The sequence below is a fragment of the Agelaius tricolor genome, unplaced genomic scaffold, assembly GCF_023055355.1.
Source record: "Agelaius tricolor isolate 1412-34295 unplaced genomic scaffold, bAgeTri1.0.p SCAF_20, whole genome shotgun sequence".
Taxonomy (NCBI): Eukaryota; Metazoa; Chordata; class Aves; order Passeriformes; family Icteridae; genus Agelaius; species Agelaius tricolor.
In genome coordinates, this window is record NW_027269280.1 from 10,287,762 (window position 1) to 10,311,066 (window position 23,305).

The following is a 23,305-nucleotide window of genomic DNA, read 5'->3' on the forward strand; positions in this document are numbered from 1 at the left end:
CTGCTTGGGGATGTGCAGGAGAGGAGAACTGGGCAGACCCCCAGCACTCTCTCTCCTAAATACTCTCACAGTTCACCTGACACAGGAAAGCCCCATCACCCCCATTCCTGGTTTACAGTCCACTGCTTTCATTAATACATGCATCTTACTCTAACTGGGGGTTTTGTCAACTCATCCCAGCTCTTTCATCCTCAGTAAGCAGGAAGGTCTGAGCTGTCAGCTGCAGCTCACCTGATGGCAGAGTCATCGCTGGAACGAATTCCATTCAGGAGCTCTGTGAAGAGAGGATCCACTTTGACATGGATGACAATGAGCTTCCCAAGAGCATCGGCAGCTTTAAGGCGAACAGCGCGGTTTGAGTCTTGCAGAGCTTTGGTGAACGTTGTTTGCAACTGGGGCAAAAACGGTTTCAGAGCAATCTCCACCTATTCCAGAGTAGAAGAAAGGAAAGTGGTGGGTCAAGTATTAAAGAGCAGTTGGAGATCAAAGCCTGACAATCTCTTTTACAGCAGTTTGTTATCAGAGAACCCTCGTTAAATCTAACATGCTACTAAAATAGGAAAAACATGAAACAACAATTTACCACAAAACCTTTGACCCTTTCCAATCTAATTATCTTTTCTTCACACTGAAATACAAGGGTAGCACTGAGAAATTTTACACTATCATGTACTCAGAGTACTGAATAAAAGCTCAGCTCTGTTCAAAGATCTTTGCACTTAACAATACATAAAAATGGTGGATACAGGAGAGATTATTACATGGTGGGTTTTAATCACTTGAAAGTGGGATCGGCATTTAGCAATATTTCTAAGAAGCCCAGTGTTTCAGCACTGGGTGCTTTTTTTGTAGGCCAGAAGCTGCTGGAAGAATCCAATCAAGTTACAGTGCTATTCCTACATATCAAATCCACAGCAGCAGACATCCCCGCTGTATTTACATGAACAGCAACAGGTATTTCTGAAGGTTGCCATGGAAAATGTTCACAAACCACAGTCCAATACTTGGAATCTTACCTTAGCTAAAAGAAGGCTTAATGTTTCAAGCAGAGCCACCTTGACATTCCAGCTGAACCGATCTCCCAAGATTCGAATGAGTGGCCCAGTGATGCTCACCACAGATGGTTTGAGAGCTTCAGCAGAAGTCAACTTTATAACCAGCCCTAAGGCCTTTGCTGCCTCCTCCTTCTGTTCTGGATTACCAGTTAAAACACCTTCCCGCAGCACCACAAGTATGGAAGTCACTCCCTGTCACGAAAATCGGATAAGAAAGCTTAGAAGCTAAGATGCAAGAAATATGTATCTTATTTTTGCTGCTATTATACACCAGATGCACAAACTTGGAGAGTTTCTCTCAATTTCCTGTTGACCTTCAGCTGCCTGATTCCACACTGACAGAGCTACTTTTATTTGGTTTGATTTCATGCCTCTCCGCCTTACTAAGCCAGTTGCTATGAGAAAAGTGGTGGCGGCTCAGGGAATTTTTAAACCAGAGAAATTTGGCACAGAAGTCCAGTGTTACTCCCCCACAAAAAGCAGCCAGTAACCATAACTTACGTGCATAACAGAACTGTCAGAGACCTCATTGCAAGAGGGGTCTTCTGTAGGGTTACTCAAGAGCTCTAACCTACAAAAAGTCCTCCAATATACAGGTTTGGAAAGCCTAAATAGTCACTGCTTCTAATAGCTATAATATCAATCAGCTCTCCCCAAAGGTGGGGTATTGTGGCTGTGATGAATCCACACTCATTCTGATCCTTTACCTTCTTAGGAATACAGAATCCTGGCACATGCTCGCCCTTGGCCTCATTCCCGACAATCCGGATATCCCTATGCAAGTCCTCAATGAGAGCAAGCTGGTTCCCAGCATCTAATTTCTGCAGGAGAGAGGGGTGAAACAAAGATCAGGCAACATGACATCCAGATAGCTTCTGTGAAGTCTTCCCAGGCCAGGCATTACTCCTGTAACCTTTTTAAGCTGCCTCTCACCTTGGTGATGGAATTAAGCGCATCCCAGCTTTCATTCAGAACTACGGGGTTGGTGTCATTAAACAGGCGAATCAAGCCTGAAACCAAGCTCCTGAGATGCCCAGTGTAGTCTGCTTTCGTCTTGGAGCAGTAGATGTTCAGCATGACAGCTGCTGCCTGTCTCATGCCCAGCTCAGGGCTGCGGGTAGCTTCTAGCAGATCTTCAGTTATAATTCTTTGTCCAACATCATCTTCCACAGATAGGATCACAGACTGGCAGTTTGCCATCTCCTGAAGAGTCCAAATTAACTTTACATTAGCCCTCAAACAGAGCAAAGCCAAATTTAGCCCCAGGTTTCTCCATGTTATCCCCAGCATTGTCTCTTAGAGAAATCCTACAACACACCCCATTTGCTAATTGTTTCTCATTAAAGAGCTGCTCACATCACCATTAAAGGCTTGACTCAGTCCTGGTGCAGACACAGGTATGACCAATTCTTAAAATTTATCAAGTGACCAAACTCTGCTGAACTGATTGCTCCAGCAGCTGCAGGAGGGCTAATTTACAAAAATTAGAGTAGCTCAGTCTCCCCATCTTACTCACCCGTGAGAGACTGTGAGTCTAGTCAGATAACATTCTTCGGATTTAGGTAGTTTAATGCTGTGCGTCACAGCCCTAATTACAAGCACGTCTGTGGGTACATTAGAGATCTCCAGGCAGACTTGGGGCTAGAAGCTGATCTAATGGGTATCCACAGCAGAAAGGCAACAGGACTCTGTCACTCATTTCTAATTCACCAACTGATTATGAAAATGTCTGTCCACAGTCACAACTCCAGGATGTTCTCTGGAGTCCAAACACCAGATGTTTTGGAAAGCAGTACATGAGGAGTGCAGCATGCAAAATAGGAGATTTCCTCCCTGCAGCCCTTTAATCTCTCAGTCTTCTACACCAAGAATAAATACAAAGTTAACTAGACTTTCTGGCAGTTCTCCAGGAATAAGCAAACTGAGAATTGTATCTTGTAGCAGGCCAAGGAGACTTTTAAATGGATACAAATAGATTTGGAAAGCATACGTTTTTTGACTCACAATATGCCACCAGGCAAAAAGACTCATCCTGGAGAAGCTAATGGACTGAATTAAACATGCAATCTGTGAATTTAGAGAACACAGATTCTGGGATGGGAAGTAAACCTGGTGCACTATCTTCAGGCAACCTGTCACAACAAAGAGTTGAGCTGTGCTACTTGCCAATTGCTCTTCACTGGTGCCCAGCTTTTCTTTGAGTGCAGACATCATGGCAGGCAGGATGACACTCAAATGCCGTGTCAGAGCATCCCCTGCCACTGAGGAGAGGAAAGCCAGCACCCGGGTATTCACTGGGGGGGTAGTCAGCTACAAAAATAAAAAATAACACCAAAAATTGAGACAAGCAGAAAGTTTTTTCAGCAGGAGTCTCACTTTCTCTACAGCATGAAATATTTATGCATCACAAGCCAAATAACAATGTTTTGAGCACAAAATCAGAAAAAAGAAATCAGGCTATGCTCTCCTTTTTGCTATATTGGTCCAGAGAAAACTGGCAGCAAGCAGAGAAAACAGCACAAATATCAAGTTTAAAATTTGTTTCCCACTCTACCTTTGGCACCAAGTAAGGCAGCACCACACGGCTCTTGACAGCCATAACTTGTTTAAGACCATCCACAGCAAAGTCAGCTGTCTCTTCATTATCCTACAGGAAACAGAAAGAGACAAACCTGAGAAATTATCTGTGACACACTAAGCTAAGCCCTGCTTCAAGGGACAATTTTACACGTGATCATAAAAACAAAACCAAGTCCTTCTATTAAAAAATGTTCTCATATTCTCATTGTCCCTAGAAAAACCCAAACGAAGCTCTTCTGTCACATCAGACAGATTTTCCATTTCAGACATGTTGGCCAAGCAACTTCATCGGGTGACAGTGGCAATTCCATCACAGAGCCAGGTGTAGCAATTCTTACGCCTAGGCTTAAGCCACAACATCTTCCCTACCACTGGCTAGGATGACTCCAGGAGGAGACAAAATACTGCTGCCATTCCCTGGTAGGTCTGCCACTACAATCCTCCTGCTCCTTTAAGTTAATTATTCAAAACTTGTCCCACAACATCATTAATCAGGCTGTTGACTAATGCTGAGCAATGCTCACCAGCTGCTTCAGCAAGAAGGGCAGGATGTCTTCAAGAGCCTGATGGCCAATTGTTGAGTGCAGCTGTTCAAATGTTTTGGCTGCAGCCTCTCGAACTTCTTCCAGAGGGTCACACAGTGCTTTTCTCACTGTAGGAACCAGGGACTCGGAGAAAAGCAGCACCTGTGGATGAAGAGATAAAATTACAGAACATCTAAAGCACAACAGACACTCAGTAAAGTAGTGAAGAATGCAGAATTTGCAAAACTGAAACTAAACTGCAATTTGCTTGGAATAATATTGGAAGAAAAGCAGGAACCATCAGCACAAATAGCTGCAGTGCTCTAAGGCTACCTAGTGGAAGATTTCTAGTATTGTATCTCATAAAAGGCAATGTTTAAATTTACCGACTGATACAAATTCATACAATTTGCCTGAGCAGCAACTCACTGTTAGTTACAAGCCCTGACTTCAGACCACAGAACACTGGCTGTATTTTTCTGTCTCAAGTGCAATACCTGCACCATAACATCAATACCTGGGAGAAATGGGAATTTCACCTGGCACATGTGACTCACCGCGTCCCTGCTGGTTGATTTCATGATCTCGCTCAAACCAATGCAGACTCCTTGCCTCTCATCACTCTTGTCTGATCTCAGTCCATCTTCCAGGATAGGAATGATTTCAGGGAGGATCTTCTCCCCTAACTTTCGGACAAGGTCTCCTAATGTCCGTGCTGCAACCTGTCCCCAAAAATGTATTAATTATTTTCCTTTTTTATAAAACTTAAGAAGGTGAACTGTGAGCAAATGTTCACTTTTGACCATTCGCTACTGTTCATAGTGCAGACCGTAGGAATGGAAACAGTATTACAAATAACCATTGAAAAATAGTTTTAGTGTCATCACAATCTCAGTTGCCTTCAGCAGAAAACTCAGACCTGCTTATGCTCAGAACAGTTAAACTGATGACAGCTTTGGAGTTACTTATAGAGAAGAATTAGCCTCTGTTCCTCAGGAGTTATTTTCCACAGTCACCTGCAGGATCAGCAAGGCACAACTTAATTCCTCACCGTTCGTTTATCTGCACAAGTACTGGCCAGGAATTTCAGCAGAAGCCCAAAGAGTGTTGGCAGGATTTCCCGCAGCGTGCGAGGAGTGTTTGAGACAACAATTTTCCAGACGTGTAAGGAAGCCTGGCGCACCACCAGCTGCGTGTCCGAGCGGCCCATGTACAGCCCTGCCAGCACCCTGTTCCTCCTCTCCACTCCCAGAGCATTAATGATAGCCTGGAAAGAAACAGCACAGAATTGTATTATCTGCCCCTGAAATCTATAAAAAGAACAGAATACATGATTATTCAGTAAGTCTTTCCAGCAGGCTGTCCATGCTGATTTAAAATAGGAGAATTTGAAAAAAAATAAAGGCACAACAGGCAAGAATGGCTTTACCTTGTTTGACTGGGCTGTTCCAAAGTTGTCATCCTCTGAGGCAGTTTCTGTGGTCATTTTTCCAGTGACTCCTGAGATATGGAATAGGAGATCTCCAAGGAGCTGAACTGAGCTAAACCTGGCAACAGGAGCAAGTCAAGTGTTACAAACAGGTTGCTCAGGCAGTACCTGTCCAATTTTGACAGGATGTCAGCTACAGACTGGAGCTGAATGTGAAGCACAGCTGGGTCTGCACTGAAATGCTGCATGGGCTGATGTGTCACATCAGTCTGCCGACATGGCTGAAAGCAGCATGATAAAGAGAAAGGGAAGCAATGAATTCCAAACTGGAAGGGCTGAGAGAATTTTCAAATGAAAGCAATGAATCCAAGAATAGCTTTGACTCTAAAAAGGAACAAGACATTGCCTGCATGTGTCTAACCCAAACGACATTCAGCTGGGGCAAGAGTACTTAGCAACACTCAGCTGGCACAAATCATTTAGTGCAGCTAATTTTTGAGTAACTGCTAGTGGCTGTGAGTGCTCCACTGTGCATCTCCACACACAGGAGAACAATAACTTGCTCAGCATTTGGAGAAATGAAAAACAGTACACAAGGGCTAAATATTGCCACATCAACTTCCTTGGAAGTGCATTTCAGAGTCACCACCAGAATTAATAATCCAGCATGAATGCTCTGTAGGTAGTAGGAAACCTGATCCAGCCTGGCAGGGCTTTGCAGACTCAAGTGCGGTAAGGCATCCTAATCAAATCAACAAGCAAAAAGAGACACTTGTTTTTGCTTCACAGGAGGTCTCTGCATTTTTCTGAGGAGAAACACAGAGCCTAAACCACACCAGTTTTTCAAGCACGGAAGGGAAACATTTGTGGCTAAGCTGGTTCTGCCTTACCTTATCCTCCACAAGTCATCAAAGAGCCCATCCTCGAGCTGTGGCAGGAGCAGAGCGATGGCAGTCTCGGCGTACATGCTGATGATTCGCTGCCCCGCGCGCAGCGCCGTGTCCCGCACAAACTCGTTCTCATCTGCCAGGGCCTGCACACAGGCACAAAAAGGCTCTGAAAACTCAGCCTTTCACAATACACAAAGCAACAGGAGGAAAACAAGCCAATGTTTTCTCTCTCCACCATGAAAACCGAATGAACTATGGAGTTGTGAATGCACAAAGATGACTTCAAAAAAATTACTAGTGACCACAAGTAAAAGACAGCAAGCCAATAAATTAGGAGAAATAATGTATCATTTTAATTCCCTTTTTTCCTAGTAGTCCAGCCTAGCTGGACAAATCTCTGCACATCCTACAGTTATCAAAAATTTTACTTAAAATATTCTGGAGGCTTATTTTTATTCTGTGATAAATAAAATTCTTCCGTTCTGCTACATACCTTAAGGATACAAGGAATGATGGGACCAACATAGGGAGTGAACTTGTCTCCAAAGGTAATTGGCAGGTAGTTGAACATCATGATATAACCATCTCGTACATGTGGAGCAATATCCACTTTACTGGCAGTTGCTACAATCTCTGGCATAAGCTTCTCCAGCTTTTCTACCCCCAAACCAGCCATAACCTCAGCCAGACCTGGGGAAAAAAAGCAGGGAACAGAGCTGATACACACACAAAACAAACAGCTAATTTGATTTAATATGGGAAGACCTGAGCTCAGTGCTCACACACAGCTGTCCCCACCTTGAGCAGCACCAGAGCGATCCACTGAGCTCTGCTCGTATGTCAGTGTCTCCATCAGCCACGGCAACAAATCCTCAAAGCACGACTCTCCCATACCCTTCACCATGGCCCCCAGGGCCTTTGCAGACACTGTGCGCACCTAACAGACAAGAGGAACAGAGATCTGCAAAATGTCCAGTCAAAGGTGCTACAGATGTGCCAGACTGATTAGGACAATGTTTAACCTAATGCACTTAAAGACAGACTGTGTTTGTACAAAAGACTTACTTCAGGTACAGGATCCAACAGAGAGGCCTTCAGTCCAGGGGTCACACTAGGTAGGTATGGAGCCAGATCCTAAAACAAAGAGCCCAAAAAGTCAGAACCAGATTCAGAATGAGAGAAAACACAGTCACCTTCATGTAAAGGACATCCACCCCTTGTAATCAGCAAACATCCTTAACATCCTGAAAGTTTAATTAGCTGCTCTCACAATACTGCAGACAAGCACAGTGAATTATTCTGCAAGTCCAAGAACACCAGTTCTGTGCAGATCACTCAAAACCTTTTTAATGCTCACTCACAACGCAGCAGTTTGTGTCTTAGGATAATCCAACACTCTTAACATTTACACAAGGTTTAAATGTAGAGATTATCAGCACAAAAATTAAACACAGATCTTTAGCCTACAGTCAGGTCCTACAAATACTTTTCAAACAAATCCTGGATCCATTTGTTAGCAGCTGATCTGTGTTTCAGTTGTTTGTTGAGGCATTTCTTATCTGGTAAAAATTACAGGACCTTTTTGCAGGGATAAACTGGTAATAACTAGATGACCAAAGCTGACAGTCTTAAGGACCTCAGAACTGTCACTATCCTTATAGTCATCTGCTCATTTACATACATTTAATTAAGAAGCTGTACGGATGATAGTATTTTCTATCTTAACAGCAAAATCTCCAAGCCAAATCAATTGTCTCTAGTGCTTGTCACAGTGATCAAATAGAATACAGTTAGAGGGCTTTTTTAGCACTGTACCTTCTGGTCAGTCAGGGAGTACATGTTCCCAATGATCTGGGCAGCCATTTTCCTGGTGTCTGTGGAACGATCCTGGAAAGCTCTCTGAACAATTGGCATGATCAGGGCTAAGGATGGAGCATCAATGAAATGGACAAATTTGGTATCCAGTAGAGTCTGCAAACACTTCTGAGTCTTCCTGGAGGGGTCAGTAAGAGCATCCAACAGAACTGGAGCAATTGCTGAATGTTTTTAAAAAGGAGAGAAAAGATTTTTATTTGTACATAAACCAAAAATGTGTCAGGATGAGCTAGTGTGCTCTCATGAGATGTTGTAGGCAATAAGCAGCACAAAGACAAGAGAAACTCTATTAACATCAGATGAAAAAATGGACAGGAACATTTAAAAAGCCTGGAAGCAGACAGCTGCTGTTAAGCTTTCATGTTTTACTTCTGTAGGATTAGTTTCATTTCTACACAAATTTGCACTTAATCCTAAATACCATGAACCTAAACCTTGCTATTATAAACCACAGTCACATCAGGACATTAGAGATGCACAGACAGGTCTTACCCAGGATCTCTGGATTCCTGATGACAGACCCAATCTGCCTAAGAGCCTGCTGCCCTGCATTCTGCACCTTCACATGGGAATCTGTCAGCACTTCAGTGAGTTTGGGCACGATGTTGGGTAAACAGGAGGAGAGCTGTTTGGGAGCACAGTATGCCATAGCCCCCAGCAATTCCACTGAGCCTGTGAAGAAAGCACACCAAGAAAAAAAAAGACAAAATAAAAGACAAAACACAGTATTAAGAACTGACATGAGATGATGATCACATTTACTTCAAACTCAAATCTACCAGTCGGAGAACACAAAGAAAGGCTGAAATGCATTAAGTCACTCTATGCCACCTAAAGACACCAAAAAATACTTTTCTTTTGTACAAGGGAGAAGGAATATGTTAAGGAAATTCCAGGTTCTGAAGTACAACTATAGATACAGGATACAAACTGTCCCTTGAATATGCCAGGGGGAAAAAGGTTACTCAAATGTGTCAGGGAACTCAGCTGTAAAAAGCTGGAGAAGTTCCACAGTCCCTCATAAGACAATAAACCATCATGGCCATGTGTAGGGATTAAGGAATACACAAGGGGGATGACAGCAAAGGGAACTGTGGGTCACTCTCAGTCCTGTCAGGTGCATATTGGTCCATACCAGCTTTAGTTCTCCAAGATTCCTCTTCTAGTGCCGCAAGAAGCGATGGCAAAACCAGCTTCACTCCATGAGTACTCAGATTGCTCATTACAGCTTTGGCACAGTCATCTGCAGCCTCCAAAGAGAAGAGAACACTTACAAACTGTGACACAACACTGTTTTCCTTCCTCTGAGACTCTCTGGGAACAAAGCCTTCATGTAAATAGTGTCTCACTACAATGATGCAGCTGGCTAAGTGGCTCCCAATTAATGGCCAATGAAATCAGATGCTTTCAGTTACTAAGAAGATCAAATTGTTATTAGTGGTATCTCAAGGGATAGGTCACCTTCTCTATTTGCCTTGTTAAAAACAGGATTTGCATCCATATCCATTCCATCTGGGTTTTTTAACACTATGTGATAGCAGAAATTTCAAGCACCTTACCTCTCGCACGTACTGGTTCCCATCTCCAAAACAAAGCAGCAGGTGAGGCAGCACATGAACCACATAGGGCTCAAACAGCTTCCCAAGCATGCTGCAGAGCATCTCGAAGGCAAACAGAGCCCCTAAAAACCCAAAAAAGACAGTCAGAGGAAAATACAACTTCATTTAAGGAGGATGGGAAAAGAAGATAAAATTTGCCAAATATTTTTCCAAAAGCACTCAAATCTCACAGCTGAAAGTCTCTTGCTTTCTTGCCCTTGTGGCTTGTGCTGTAGTAGGGATTTGTGGCCTCAGAAAAGGAACTCTCCCCCAGCAACACCTGCCTTTGGCAACAGGAGAGGGGGGCACATCCATATGGTCTAGGACTAGAAATTCCTTCCACCACCACAAGGTGAATCGAGCAATTTTGGGACACTATACACAACCAACGGCCTCACAAGAGATACTTCCCATTTCTTTCTTGCCAAACTTTAGTAAAATAAATGTAGCTAAACCAAACACAGGGGTGCAGGAACTTCACCTGACCACAGTGGTAGTAGGTACAAGAGAAATTATGAGTATGTGGAGGGAAAAGCTCCTGTCCTTACCCTCCCGGCGGCGGAAGTTCTTCTTGTCCTGGATGGCGTCGGTCAGCGTGGTCATCATCTCCTGCTGCTTGAGAGAGAGGATGCCCAGGCCTTTCACCAGGCCTGCCAGACCATAGGCTGCACCTTTGCGCTCAGCATATTTATCAGACTCCAACAGCAACTGCATCAGCTTCTGGATCATTCCTCCTGCATCTTCCTTAATTGCAGGCACCAGAGGTGGTAAACAGCTCGCCACTGACTCTTGAACCTATAAAACAATCCATCAGCCACCAGATCACAAAACAGTCATTACCAACATAAATTCCCCTTAGAATGCACCCCAAGTGAAACCTTTCTGTCACCATTTTTCATCTCTCTGCCAACCCTAACAGTATCCTGGTGTTAACCTGTCTCTGTGTGGAACCTGACAACTCCTCCCAAGGGCACCTACCTGCTGAGATGGGGTGGACAAGGCTGCTATCAGTTTGCCAACAATTGGTTTCACTTTGGGGTCACTCTTGTCCAGATGTTTTGCCAGTGACCCCATCAGAATGACCACGCTTTGCCTGACAGCATCATAACTGGCATCATTAGGAGCATTTTTCAGGAATTCTTCAAACACTGGCAAGAGAGAGTTAACATTGTCCTGAAAAACAAAACCACAGAACCTGCCACTAGAGTCCACTCAGAATGAGATTTGCTATGCTCAGTGGACTTGTTTGTTCTTCTCTGAGCCAACAACTGAACAATCACACTGTATTTACAGTTCATTTCATGTGTCACATCACATAAAACCTTGTACCATCCCGACAGGCAACAAATATTTCCTGCTAGAGAAAAATTAGTTCTTCAAAATTAGAATCCCCAAGCCTGCCAGCATGATGTTCTGCCAGAAGCAACACAAGCTCTCAGGCCTGAACATCAGTGCCCGCTCCTCTGCTCGCCCCATTTGCCAAGAGAGAGCAGAAACGTCAAACTTCACATTGTTTTTCTAAGAAACACAATGAAAGAATAAATAATATGAAAATACCCCAATTGTCTTGGGCTAAACTAAAGAATACAGGTATCTGTCCAGAAGTGACTGGCACATATGAGGAAATCAGAAGCTGAGCAATTCACACCCTGCACACCTTCCCCATCTGACACTGCTGGGGAAGAGCTGGCAGGGAGAAGGATGGTCCTCAGCTCCTCAATGTTTTAAGTTTAATTAAGCCAACAATCAGCAAGGTTTCATGTTTTGCTTTGCATGAAGCCTGAAAAGGAATTCTCATCTTCACAGAATCAAAAGATCTATGATTTGACCATATCAAATCTATGGTCTGATTATACTTTTATTACTCTAGTTTTATACCATTTTAACTCCAGTTGATCGGGGATATTATATTTTACAGCAATGACAGGGATGAACCACACTTAGTCAACACTAGACACTAACAGAAAAACCTTAAACACAAAAATTCCTAAATGAAAGTTTTCAGCTGTTACAAGTAACAGCAACCTCTAAGAAATTTATAATTTTTTTTTAAAAATCGATGGGCTCCAATGCAGTATCTACATATCCATCACATCTTTTTTCCCCTGACAGAGACAGATACATTCAGACTTACTTTGCCATGAGTGTTGAGCGTTGAAAGAGCTGCATCCAACATGCACTTCCTGACCTCAGGACTGCGATCATTCAGAGCATCCGGCACAAAAAACTGAAAGAGGGGCTTCACCTGAGAACTGTCCAGATGCTCTGAGAGCTTGTTAAGGGCCAGTGCTATGCCACACCTGTGAAGAAGGTAATGAGCCTGTCAGCTTACTGACTTCTCACAGAATTGAGAGCTCACAATCACGTTTGCTATCAGCAGCAATTACAGAAACTGAGAGCAAGAACCATTACGGAAACAAACTGCCTCAGAGTGTCCAACCTCTGTGCATTTCATTACATAACTCCATGCTGAAGTCTCCCAAAAGGACAACAATCCCTCAGCCATATAATAGCTTTTATCTCAATTAGGCTTTAGGGATACTTGAGCCAACTTAGACATCAGGATCACTTGAACTACTGCTGAAATGCAGCAGCTTTACAACAAGGTACATCAGCATTAAAGGCCAGATTAGCTCAACAGAAGTAGCAAACAAGATGATCTCCAATTAAACCTGTACAGAACATACAAGTAAACAGAAAGTAATTATCCAAACTGGAATTTGGCCAATTCATTAAGCCTCGCACTGCTGCTTTTGAAACAATCAATGGCCCATACAGAGGTGGGAACATGGTAAACTAAGACAAAAATCAGACAGTCTGAGAAGGAAAGACTCTGCTTTTATCAGGACATTGAGATGGTAGCACCCAATATTTTGATGGAGTTCTACCTGCCCCCAGTTTGCTTGAAGGGCACATGAAAACAGCAAGTCAATACAACTGCATTTAATTTTTTGTTCTAAATAAAAATCAAAAACATTTAATTTGCATGCACAGGAAGTGATGAGATCAGTCTGAATACAACTGTACCTTGCTTCCCACTGGTCAGGCGGTGATTCAGATATCACTCGTCCCAAAGCATCCAAAACTGGAGGTGGCCTCTGGAAGGAGAAAAGATTTCATTAAAATGCCTTTTCCAAGGATAGGCATGCAGGGAATTTGTTAACCATACTTGCACTGCCATTTGATAATGGTGCACAGAGTTATGATACCACTAGCAGAAGGGCAAGGTAAAAAAACAAGCAGAAAGCAAGTTTGAAGTCAAAATTACTTCAACTGACGTTGCCCTACCACAGCCTTTCTGTATCATCTAAGGCACCCCTCCCACCTATCCAGTGGTGCCATTACTGGCTGACAACATGAAGTTCAAGACACTGAAGTCTGTGCTAAGCTCAAAAAGGACAACAGTAGATTCAATGCACATCTTCAGGACAGACAAAAGGAAAAGTGACTAACACAAAATAAAGCAGTAGTTCATGCCTGTCACCCCTTAGGGTAAGAGTACTTACATAGAGCTTTTCCTGGTAGATCTCTGTGAGCTTGCTCATGACCTCTGCTGCTTGCTTTCGGTACTGAGCTACAGCTCTGGAAAGAGCCTCAGCCCCTGCCTGTCGCACTGCCTCTTCGTGGTAGATGACATCTTTGATCAGCAGGGAACACAGGTCAGGCTGCAGCTCCAGACCCATGGACTCCCACAGCCTGCAGCACACACACAGAGGTGATGGGTCACCCTTCAGCAAAGAAAGCACTGCCACATGTACAACTGGAGAGGCCTACAGCTGCCCTCCAGCTGTGGGGCAAAGCCCCTGAGTGTAGCTCCATGCCATGGGCAGAGAAGAGGTCCCCCTAAAACCCAATCAATAAAGAAGAACCCTTACCTCTCTGCCAGCTTCTGAATCTCATCTTCAACATCAAACTTTACTACCCAGAGGCGACGCAGCAGGTTCAGTCCATTCTTCTCATCGCTGTCTGGGGTTGGTAGAACCATTTGTAGCTCCATCAGTCCCTGAATTAGTTAACAGGAAAATCAGGAAAAAGGATCTGATTTTTAGAAACAGATGCTTTAAAACAATTAAAACTTCTGTCAAGTCAAGCTCTCAGTGGTTTAAAGTGTCAAAATTCATGTTTGTTTGTGTCTTTGTGCCTTACACTGCCCATTTTGATCAAGGAGTTCCTATTGCTAGTATGTGAGATGATGAGACTCAAGAACAGTGCTCCACAGGCAGGTTGCAGAAAGGCTCTGGTGACTACAGTCTGTCCTGCTTCTGAGTACAGACAAGACAGCTGAGGTGGGCTAAACTGGAATTTGTTTCATGGCAAAGAACACCAAGAGGCCTTGAGGTTTTTCTTTCTGTGTTCTCGAAGTGACTAAGCCTGAAGCTTTCCAATAACAAGGCCTAGTACAGACAGGAATTTTTTGACAGCTTCTCTCTTTAAGACTAAGCTCTATCCAATTGTAAACAGAAGGTGTTAAGTAATCCTAATTATACCTCTTTTAAGGAAACAAAAGTATGGATAAACCCAGAGTACTCCTTTTTGCAGATAAATCTGGCACAAAGAGCATGACTCTGACACATTGCCCAAAGCCTGGCATCACAGCTGACTCCTCTCTGCATCAGTGTTAGAAAAGATCCACCTCCCAAGAACTTCAGGAATTTGGTGTGACCCTGAATGATTCCCACCTACCCTGAGAGCTGCATCTCGAACGTTCATGCAGGGAGACTGCAGGGCCTGCAGGAGCACATCGATCTCCTCCTGCTCGGCGTAGGCGCAGCCGTCCTCCCCGCTGCTGCTCGCGCACAGCGCCGTCAGCGCCTCCGAGGCCAGCACCTACAACAGCACCAGCACGTGGCACAGACCCCACTACACCTGAACTGCTGGCACAGCAAGCAACGAGTGCTGCCACAGCAGAAATTCCCCAAGAACAGTGACCAAACCATGACAAGTTCAGCCCAACTCTGCTTTTTATTATTGACCTTTCTGCCACCTCATCCCTTACAAAACACTCAGAGGAGAGACTACTGAGCTTATCTGGCAGTGCAAGGCCTTAGAGAAAGAAAAAAATGTCACTTCTGGAAGACTGAAGAATATATTTGGCGCAATAAAACCCACAGAAAAAAAGATGCAGGCATTTTAATCCAAGAATACCATAAACACAGACGAAAATTGGGAATGTATCAACCACCAGCATCAGAGATTTAAACCAGTTGGTACATTTCCCTCATTTAGATGCTGATGAAACTTAGGGAGAATGCTGACTGTGGTTATGAAGCTGAGCACTCACCTGTAACCGTGGAGAACCTGTTCCTATCACCCGGGTCAGCAGAACTAGCATGTCCCGGCGGGGCAGCAACTCTGGGCCATTCTGAAAGGTTGAGGGGAGAAAAGGGCAGGGGAGGAAGGAAAAAGACTTTTATCTTGTGATTTCAAAGTGCCCTGCCTATGTATGATGTTCCTTAAAACATCCCAGTCAAAACCTCAGGCTGGACAGGTACCAAAACCCATGGCAGAAAACAATCCTATACAGGTAACTCTAACGTGGACAATTCATCTGCTTTGTCCAGTTTGCACATCAGCTGTTTTATCCCATGGCTCATCTGAAGGAGGTAATCTGACCCCACAGCTCTCACCTCATCCACCAACAAAGACTGGCCATTCCCTGATGATCTCAGCTGGGCATGGACTGTAAGAATCTGCAGAATCTTGACCAGGAACTCCTCCTTGTCTTCGCTGTTATGGGGTGTCTCAGTCATAACTGTCTTCAGAAGAGGAAAGACCAAGGAAAATGCTGGAGCTGATAATGGGGCAGCACCTGTGAAAAGGAAAAAACCATCCTGTGAACAGAGCTGATCCTCCATGACTTGGATGATAATACTGACTGGTATAAAATGTACACCTGAGTAGCTCATAATAGATATGGCCAAGCTTCAGCCTCATGCACAAAGATGCTGAGTAAACCTAAGTATTTGCCATTTAGCAGCAGCAACAGTGCAGCTCCAATAGTGGCTTTTTCAGTGTTAGGTTAAGGGTAGGACTTGATGATCTTAATGGTCTTTTCCAGTCATGATTCTGTGACTCTACCTGGCTTCAATTAAAGTCACATTAGGATTCCAAATTACCAATATTTTCCAAATTACCAAATTACCAAGGATACCAATGCCACAAGAGTATAGAAATACATACTGTAAATGGAATTGAAATAATTCAGTGAATTAGACAGTCACTTATAAAATTCATTTGTCCCAAAGCAAAACCCCCCTGTTTGTCAGCTGCATTTCCTTTAAACACTTCCTACCAACCTAGCTAACCTGTCATTCCAGCCTTCAGCTGGATCTTTGAGAATTAAGTCCTTCTAATTCTGGTACAAGATTCAGCTCCCCTCGTCTCCTTGAAAAAATTAAAGCTTTTGGATTCCCGTTGTTAAAAGATTTTGCTCCTTCCTTTCTACAGGGCCTTGGCTATAGCATATAACAAAAGGTCCTTCCAGTCTTTCATTAGTCCAGTTAATATTCAAGTATCAGGTGTCTACAGAAAACATTTCCTTTCTATATCCTATCTGTGCTGACAGAGAATGCCCAAGTTTAAATTTCTAAATGCAGATGAAGAGCATTGCAGATACAATACTGCAGTATTAGTCAGCTTATGTAGGGCAAAAATACTGCAAAAGTAGTTCAAGGGAGAAATATTAAATCCCAAACACGTTCTGAGCTCCTATTTAACATGAACAGCTTCAGTAAAACCCTCTCTATTTCTCATGTGGGATTTTTCTCTCTGTTTGCTCAGTATCTGTTTGCTTTTACACTTTTCTTTTTTAATTATTGGCTGGATATTTTTAGCCTTAAACCACTGTCCCTCTATACACAGCAGGAGGAAGAAAGCTTTACTGGAGGAGAAAAATGTTCTACTCACACAGTAGCTGGTATTGACCAAAAAAAGAACGATTATAGGATGTATCTTGGCATTTCAGCAATGATTGATAAATTCTGTCATCCACATTACAAGGAGGTATGGTGAATCTTAGGTCTCATAGTAACCTAAGAAATTAATCTCTACTAAATCATATCACACAAGTACGTTCCAAAGAACTTTGAAAAAGAGGAAAAATCCTTTGGGAATATAGTATGATTTGTCATACTATATACTATACAACAAAGTGCTGTGGAAACTACTGCCCTTCTCTTGCAAAAGTGGAAAAAAAATTAGCTATTAATATAATTAAACAATATAGGAAATCGTGAAGGACTGAAAATACTTCCACTATTTTCTTATTTTCTAGAAATAAGCCTGAAAAAGGATTCAAATGTTACTGAATGTGCACTTACTATGGCAATAAATTGCACAGTGGTGACACCAAATTATCACTGAGATATTCAGCATTGAAGTGGTGGTCAACATGGCCAATGGCCACTGGTCAGCTGTGACAGTGACACCAGTCATTCCTTGAACAGCAAGAGAACTGAACTATGGGGCTAAGGGACCAAACAGAATCCCACATTTCCCTTCAAAATATACACCATCTACCACAGCAGCTTTTGACTGGGTTATCTGATGAACAGCTCCAAAGCCTGGGAGAAGTGAACCACCTCTCTCCCTGGAGTACATCCTGGGACAACCAAAGCTATCCCAGCCCCCAGAGGACACACACCAACCCTCCTCTTCTGAACTGTCATCTTCAGTGGAGTGGCACAAGTACTTGTGCACTCCACTGTGAAGTTTTTGGAAGCAACCTAAATAAAAACTAACTCCAGGAAATAAATTTTTTAAATAATCAGGAAAAAAAGGTTTACTTTAACTCAAATCATTACCTTGCACTCTAAAAATATTGGTGCTTGCCTTCGTGTTATAGAGTGGAGAGAACTGCTCTTTCTACAATCATGGCAGTATAAAATATTCATGAACTGCAGCACCACACAGCAAACAAGCAGAGGCCATGGGCACTTCACTGCTGTGATCACAGATAACAAACAATTATTTTCTCTCTCCACTTAGTCTCACTGAATCCCTTATGCTAAGTGGTGCTGAAAGGTAGGAGCTGTCCTTGGCAAAGATGAACCTTAATTTCACTGCTGTTACTTCTGTATGAACCATTTTAAGAAAAACTACTCTTATTTCATTTCTACACTTAACTATAGTTGCAACATCACTTCTACTACCAGCAGAAAAAAAACCCTTAAGGTTTTTCATATCTATGAACAGCTATCCAATTAAAAAAGAAAAAGTGAACTTCTGCTTGCAAAATATAATACAAACTCTGAAAACTAAACCAGTCCATAGTTACTGGAGGTGGGGGCAGTGCCAGCAGAATGTACCATATTCCCCATACTTCATACCTGGCTCTCCCTTGCTGGCTCGGCTGGGAATGGTGTGGGCATGCAGCAAACTGACCACTCTGTTCAGAGCAGTAGGCAGCTCTTCCTGACACCAGGATTCATCCAACTCACACTCTGGTTTCATCAGGCGCAAGGTCACATGGCTTACCAGGGTACCTGGAGTGGAACAGTAAAGAATCCATGAGAGGGCCAAAACAAAAGATTCTCGATAGAACAAGCCTCAGGAACACAGAGCCAAGAATTGTAACAAAGCCCTGGGCAAGAGCCCAGGCTGCAAAGAGGCTCGGAGCAGGAAGCCCAGCCCAGGGCTGTCAGGGGACAGATTTCTTCACAACATGTGTGAGTTACACTCACACCGTCCTAACTCTGCACAGAGAAGATGGTTCCACAGTGACCAGCTGCTCCTCAGAGCTGGTCACTGACCAGACAAGTCCTTGTCTTTTGTCCCAGTCCTACCCAGCAGTAGGATCTCTGGGAAATCACAGTCATCTCCCTAAGTACTGTTCCAGGTGGTTTTTCCTCTTGGCTTCCTATGGTACATGGTCATGATCCACAGTCTATAAGAGCAAGAATTTTCACCACCTTCAAAATGACATATCCTGCCCTTAAAGAGCAACTGCAAATACTCACCAAAGGTTTTCAGTCGAGCAGGCATGACACAGGAAGCCAAGGAAAGAAAAGGCTTCTTAATCCTTGGAGCAGCCAAAGGAGATCGAAAAAGTGGCAAGAAGGAACTGATGAGACCAGGGATGTACTGAGTGAGACCAGGAGGCTTTTTCTTTAAAACAGTGTCCAGGAGTCCTAGAGCTGTTTCCAGCTCATTATCAAGCTGTAGGAAAAACAATTTAATTTTAAAAATTAAAAAAAAGCTCCACTGGGAAAAAAATCAATTCAATCTCATTTCTAATAACAGAAACAAATAGGTGACTGCTACACCATTTTCTCTCCATCAAAATGACTGGGGTCATGCTGGCTTCAAAAAATACAACCAAAGCTCACCTCCTTCAGCCGTTTTCTTATCTGAGCCTCCCTTTCCAGCTGTGCACGCATCAGCTCCTTCTGCTTGCTCGTCAGCTGCACCTCATCCTTTATTCCCTTCTTCTTCTTTATCTCCTGCAACAGAGAGCCATGGTCATCGTTATCTGGGAGCTACAAACACCATCCCTTCAATTAGTCAGAGAAGCAAGTTGGAAACAGGGTTTTTTGCAATTTATTTTTAAAACAGTATCAAAATATTCTTCCAAGTATACCCTTCTTGAGGAAAGACACAAAATGGAAATCAGCAGGTTAACAACACTTTAGTGTCCCTTGGCATAACGTAAGTTTCTCTGCATTGGTCACAAGTTATTTGGTATCATTAAAAAGTGCTTTCTAGTTCATTTACAGGGGATGGTATGTCACCCTCCCCAGAGCTAAGAGAAGTCAACCTTTGTTTAAAAAATGGGATACATACAGATAGAAATACTCCAAGTAGTTCAGAGAATCTTTCCCACCAGCACACAGACATATGCCAGAAGCCATGGAACAACACACAACTTGCAGTGAAGATTCTGACCAGCCTGGCATTCCATCAACTCACCTCCTTCAGCTCCAGCTCAATGATTTGTTCCTTGAAGGAATAAGCTTTGTTCTCCCTCTTCATGTTAGCCTTTTTCATACTATCCTGTTGAGCACTGAGAAGGAAAAGTAGAGAAAGAATCAGCACTGCTCTGGACTAAGGACCAGACATAAAAATCCACGAACTTCTGTGCAGAAAGAGCATCTGACACACCCAATCACCCACTGGCAAGAATATCACTGGTGATCAATCCCCAGATGCACAAAGAAATTATGAAGACTTACCTCTGTATTATAGATTTGTCATACAGTTCTCCCTCGGGTGTCTTCATAATGGCAAATTCCTCTCGAGTAACCTGGCACAGAGCTGGATTCTCCATTGATGCTGTGATAGTGCTGATGAGCTGTGGGAGCACTCTGCCAGGTAAAAGCAGGGAGAGAGACCCCACTGCATTCATTGATGACTGTCAGGAAAATGGAGGAAAAAAACATAACCAGTCTTGCTTAAAATTGTCTCCAAAAAGTACACCTCCCTTACATTCCAATCCCAAATTTGTTGTTCAGTGGGTATTTGAATGTTATCTAAAATTCTACTCAGTTGCTGGTACATTCTTTCCCTCTTAAATCCCAGCTCCTTTTCCCCAGAGACATTCTCTTTTAACCTCCCTCTTCCACACCTTTTAGACTGCTCTCCTTCCTTATAGACCAGTTAGTACTGAACTCCTCCAAGATATCTCCCAAAAATAACAAGGAAAGCAGTTATCACCTGGTTCTCCAGAGTGTAGGTGGTGATCCTGGGTAAAATGTCATTCAGATGTTTGGTAATGAAGTCTTTAGGATCTATCTTCATCTTGATGAGGAGGGCTGGCCAAAGTCCTGGCTGCACTGCCACTAGCAAGAAGAATAAATGAGGACAATAAACATGAAGCAGGTTGCTGGCACAACAAAACAAAAAGCACAATAAAAACTCATACATTGGCCATGAGAGTCTTATCCCTGCACTTACCTACAGATGGATGATGGCTCACCAGCAGCATCTCCAGGGCCAGCTTCTCTGGCTCAAAGGAGTCCACATCAAGCCCTGCCACACTGGAGATGACACAGAGGGCCTCATGCAGCACACGAGGGGGAATGTATGTCCTTCCCAGCTCCGACAGCTCTCCTGCCTCTGTCACCAGCACCTCGTGAGGCAGAATCTGAATGGACAACACCAAACCTCCCTGAGACCTGAACACACCTCCCCACAGTACCACCAGGCTGAATGCCATCTCCCTGTCAATACCAAACACCTGAAGTTTCCAAAGGAAAGAAGGGAATAAGGATAACAGCAAAACCAAAGCACAAGGATGACAGTGACAAGAAGATTAGGAATGGAGGACTATACTGGATTTGGCAAGCTGGGGTAAAATAAAACTAAAATGATCACTTCTGGCAAAGACTCTGGAAAAGGTTGAGCCAGCTGGCTGGGAACATTGTGTTCAACTTCTGCAGTCTATAAGCCAGGGCTTATAAAGACTCAAGATACAAAAAAAGGAATGAAGCACTTGGTCTTTCAGCAGATATTAAATCTGCATTAAAATAATAAAAAATACATGGAAAACTACAGCTTCCTCCCCAAAATATTTTGAATATGTCTTTTCTATGTATGTAGGGAAGACTAGGCATACCCCAGCCATTGATACTGTAGTATGCAGTAATCCAATAAAAAGTGGCATTCCATGAGATCATCTGGAGCTGAATCCTGTTCACATCAGGCTGTACCTCAATGCCAACACCAACAGCAAACCTAGGGCAGGGAGGTGAATGGCACCACTCAGACATCTGTCTGAGCACACACTTGCTGGCTACTCACCTTATGAGAACTGAGAACCACTTTGAGTTCCTCCAAGAGCCCATAGGCCAGCTTGTACCCCCCCAGGGAGGACAGGAGCTTCTTCACCGTTTGCTGGGCCTGCCTGCGGACGTGCCAGGTGCGGCTCAGCAGCACGGCCACCAGGGCACGGTGGTACTGCCTGCAAACACAGACACAGGGGTGAGCCAGGGAGCCAGCTCTGCAGCCAAGGGGACACAAAGGCACCGTGAGTTCAACATTCCCAGGCCACCCCCCCAAGCAGCACTCTGGGGTCACACAGGGATTGGGGACAGCAAGGGGACAGTACGTACTGAACTTTGCTTTCAGGCAGCCGCTGTGCATGATCCAGGAGCAGGCGCTCTGTCAGCTGCAGCACTGTGCACATGGCTGGGGGAAAAGACAAATATTTAAAACAGCATGACACTTTGTAAGGAAACAGATTTTTTTACCTGAAAACAAATGAACAGCAAACAGGACACATTAAAATAGCTCCCCAAGCTGAGCCTCTACATAATCTTCTAACTGAAGCTAAGACAAATCCAACTCAGATCTGCCAACACTGGGAACTGAACCATGATTTCATTGAAATGTTGTTAGCTGGATCCCAGGACAATTTTCCTGACCATTGTGTGTGACCTATTTTGGTCTAAGTTGACAGAGCAAAGCAAATTATAAACACCACGCTCAGTGCTTCTGTTCTGTTAATTCCTGAGCCCTGCCAAAATGGCTTCAGTGGCAATGAAATGGGTCCTGAGTGTCAGCCGTCACAAGGCCCTTCCATTTCTTTATCATTTGGAATGATAAATGAGTGATAACTCAGGTTCATCAAGAAATAAATTAATTATTTTCAAGCTCAGACTACAACTACTGTAGATGTACTCTGAAGAGTACACAGCTCCTTTTAATCTGAAACTGTATTATCCAAGGACATAGAACAGGGCTAACAACGTTAGTTGTCAAATACTAAGAAACATAGTTAAACAGCAACTGGATATCCAGTAACTGTCAATTTACCTTCCTCTGATGCAGACTGCAAAAACTTCTCAGACGTAAAAATTTGTTTTTTCTCATCCAAAATCAGCTGCCAAAAACCACTCAGCTTAGACTCTGACAGGAAAAGAACAGATGTCCATCAAGGATGTTTCAAAATAAGTCAGAACTCATCAGTGTACATAAAATACAGTAGAATTCTCTCTCCTGAAATCCCTCAAGTTACTTCTAGCCTTACTGGTCTTCAATTCTTAAGCTTCTTATTTCTCTCATTGAGAACTATAAACACTCAAAAAAAACCACTCAAAAAACACCAGCTGATAAAAATACTTTTCTCTGACTTATATGTGTGAAATGTAAAGTCTAATTTACCTTAATCTTTCATAGGACAAACTTTCCTAGAAGTAGGAAGAGGGGGAAGTGGTATGTTGCTTTTGGTAGAACACATCTGATTTTATGTCCTGGCAGATGTATGAACTCAGAGAGCTCTTGTAATATCCTCTAATGGGAGACAGAATTCCGGTCCCTATGCTTTCCAAAGGTTTGTAAAACACTACCCAAATAACAATCAAGTAATACTGCCCATGCATCAGTCAAATCCAACCATGTAAGGTCAGGGTGAACATCT

At 43.3% G+C, this 23,305-nt stretch overlaps 1 protein-coding gene across 2 annotated transcripts in view; it reads right to left on the reverse strand.

Moving 5' to 3' along the window:
- The window catches only part of GCN1 (GCN1 activator of EIF2AK4), a 38,725-nt gene that overhangs the window by 6,008 nt on the left and 9,412 nt on the right, over nucleotides 1-23,305 (reverse strand). For both annotated transcript variants that reach the window (XM_071445507.1, XM_071445506.1), the window contains exons 16-52: nucleotides 22,702-22,794; nucleotides 21,999-22,074; nucleotides 21,688-21,847; nucleotides 20,842-21,031; nucleotides 20,602-20,726; nucleotides 20,121-20,299; nucleotides 19,858-19,951; nucleotides 19,278-19,391; nucleotides 18,909-19,107; nucleotides 18,279-18,434; nucleotides 15,579-15,760; nucleotides 15,233-15,313; nucleotides 14,635-14,778; nucleotides 13,827-13,954; nucleotides 13,458-13,647; nucleotides 12,979-13,049; nucleotides 12,086-12,251; nucleotides 10,930-11,124; nucleotides 10,500-10,746; nucleotides 9,913-10,034; nucleotides 9,489-9,603; nucleotides 8,846-9,025; nucleotides 8,294-8,514; nucleotides 7,544-7,612; nucleotides 7,277-7,415; nucleotides 6,972-7,168; nucleotides 6,479-6,621; nucleotides 5,589-5,706; nucleotides 5,211-5,426; nucleotides 4,717-4,881; nucleotides 4,160-4,321; nucleotides 3,610-3,702; nucleotides 3,222-3,365; nucleotides 1,989-2,258; nucleotides 1,763-1,876; nucleotides 1,017-1,247; nucleotides 232-425 (exon numbers count right to left, since the gene is read on the reverse strand). In XM_071445507.1, coding sequence (XP_071301608.1) covers nucleotides 232-425; nucleotides 1,017-1,247; nucleotides 1,763-1,876; nucleotides 1,989-2,258; nucleotides 3,222-3,365; nucleotides 3,610-3,702; nucleotides 4,160-4,321; nucleotides 4,717-4,881; nucleotides 5,211-5,426; nucleotides 5,589-5,706; nucleotides 6,479-6,621; nucleotides 6,972-7,168; nucleotides 7,277-7,415; nucleotides 7,544-7,612; nucleotides 8,294-8,514; nucleotides 8,846-9,025; nucleotides 9,489-9,603; nucleotides 9,913-10,034; nucleotides 10,500-10,746; nucleotides 10,930-11,124; nucleotides 12,086-12,251; nucleotides 12,979-13,049; nucleotides 13,458-13,647; nucleotides 13,827-13,954; nucleotides 14,635-14,778; nucleotides 15,233-15,313; nucleotides 15,579-15,760; nucleotides 18,279-18,434; nucleotides 18,909-19,107; nucleotides 19,278-19,391; nucleotides 19,858-19,951; nucleotides 20,121-20,299; nucleotides 20,602-20,726; nucleotides 20,842-21,031; nucleotides 21,688-21,847; nucleotides 21,999-22,074; nucleotides 22,702-22,794 — 5,683 coding nt within the window. The remainder of the gene's footprint in view (nucleotides 1-231; nucleotides 426-1,016; nucleotides 1,248-1,762; nucleotides 1,877-1,988; nucleotides 2,259-3,221; nucleotides 3,366-3,609; nucleotides 3,703-4,159; nucleotides 4,322-4,716; nucleotides 4,882-5,210; nucleotides 5,427-5,588; nucleotides 5,707-6,478; nucleotides 6,622-6,971; nucleotides 7,169-7,276; nucleotides 7,416-7,543; nucleotides 7,613-8,293; nucleotides 8,515-8,845; nucleotides 9,026-9,488; nucleotides 9,604-9,912; nucleotides 10,035-10,499; nucleotides 10,747-10,929; nucleotides 11,125-12,085; nucleotides 12,252-12,978; nucleotides 13,050-13,457; nucleotides 13,648-13,826; nucleotides 13,955-14,634; nucleotides 14,779-15,232; nucleotides 15,314-15,578; nucleotides 15,761-18,278; nucleotides 18,435-18,908; nucleotides 19,108-19,277; nucleotides 19,392-19,857; nucleotides 19,952-20,120; nucleotides 20,300-20,601; nucleotides 20,727-20,841; nucleotides 21,032-21,687; nucleotides 21,848-21,998; nucleotides 22,075-22,701; nucleotides 22,795-23,305) is intronic.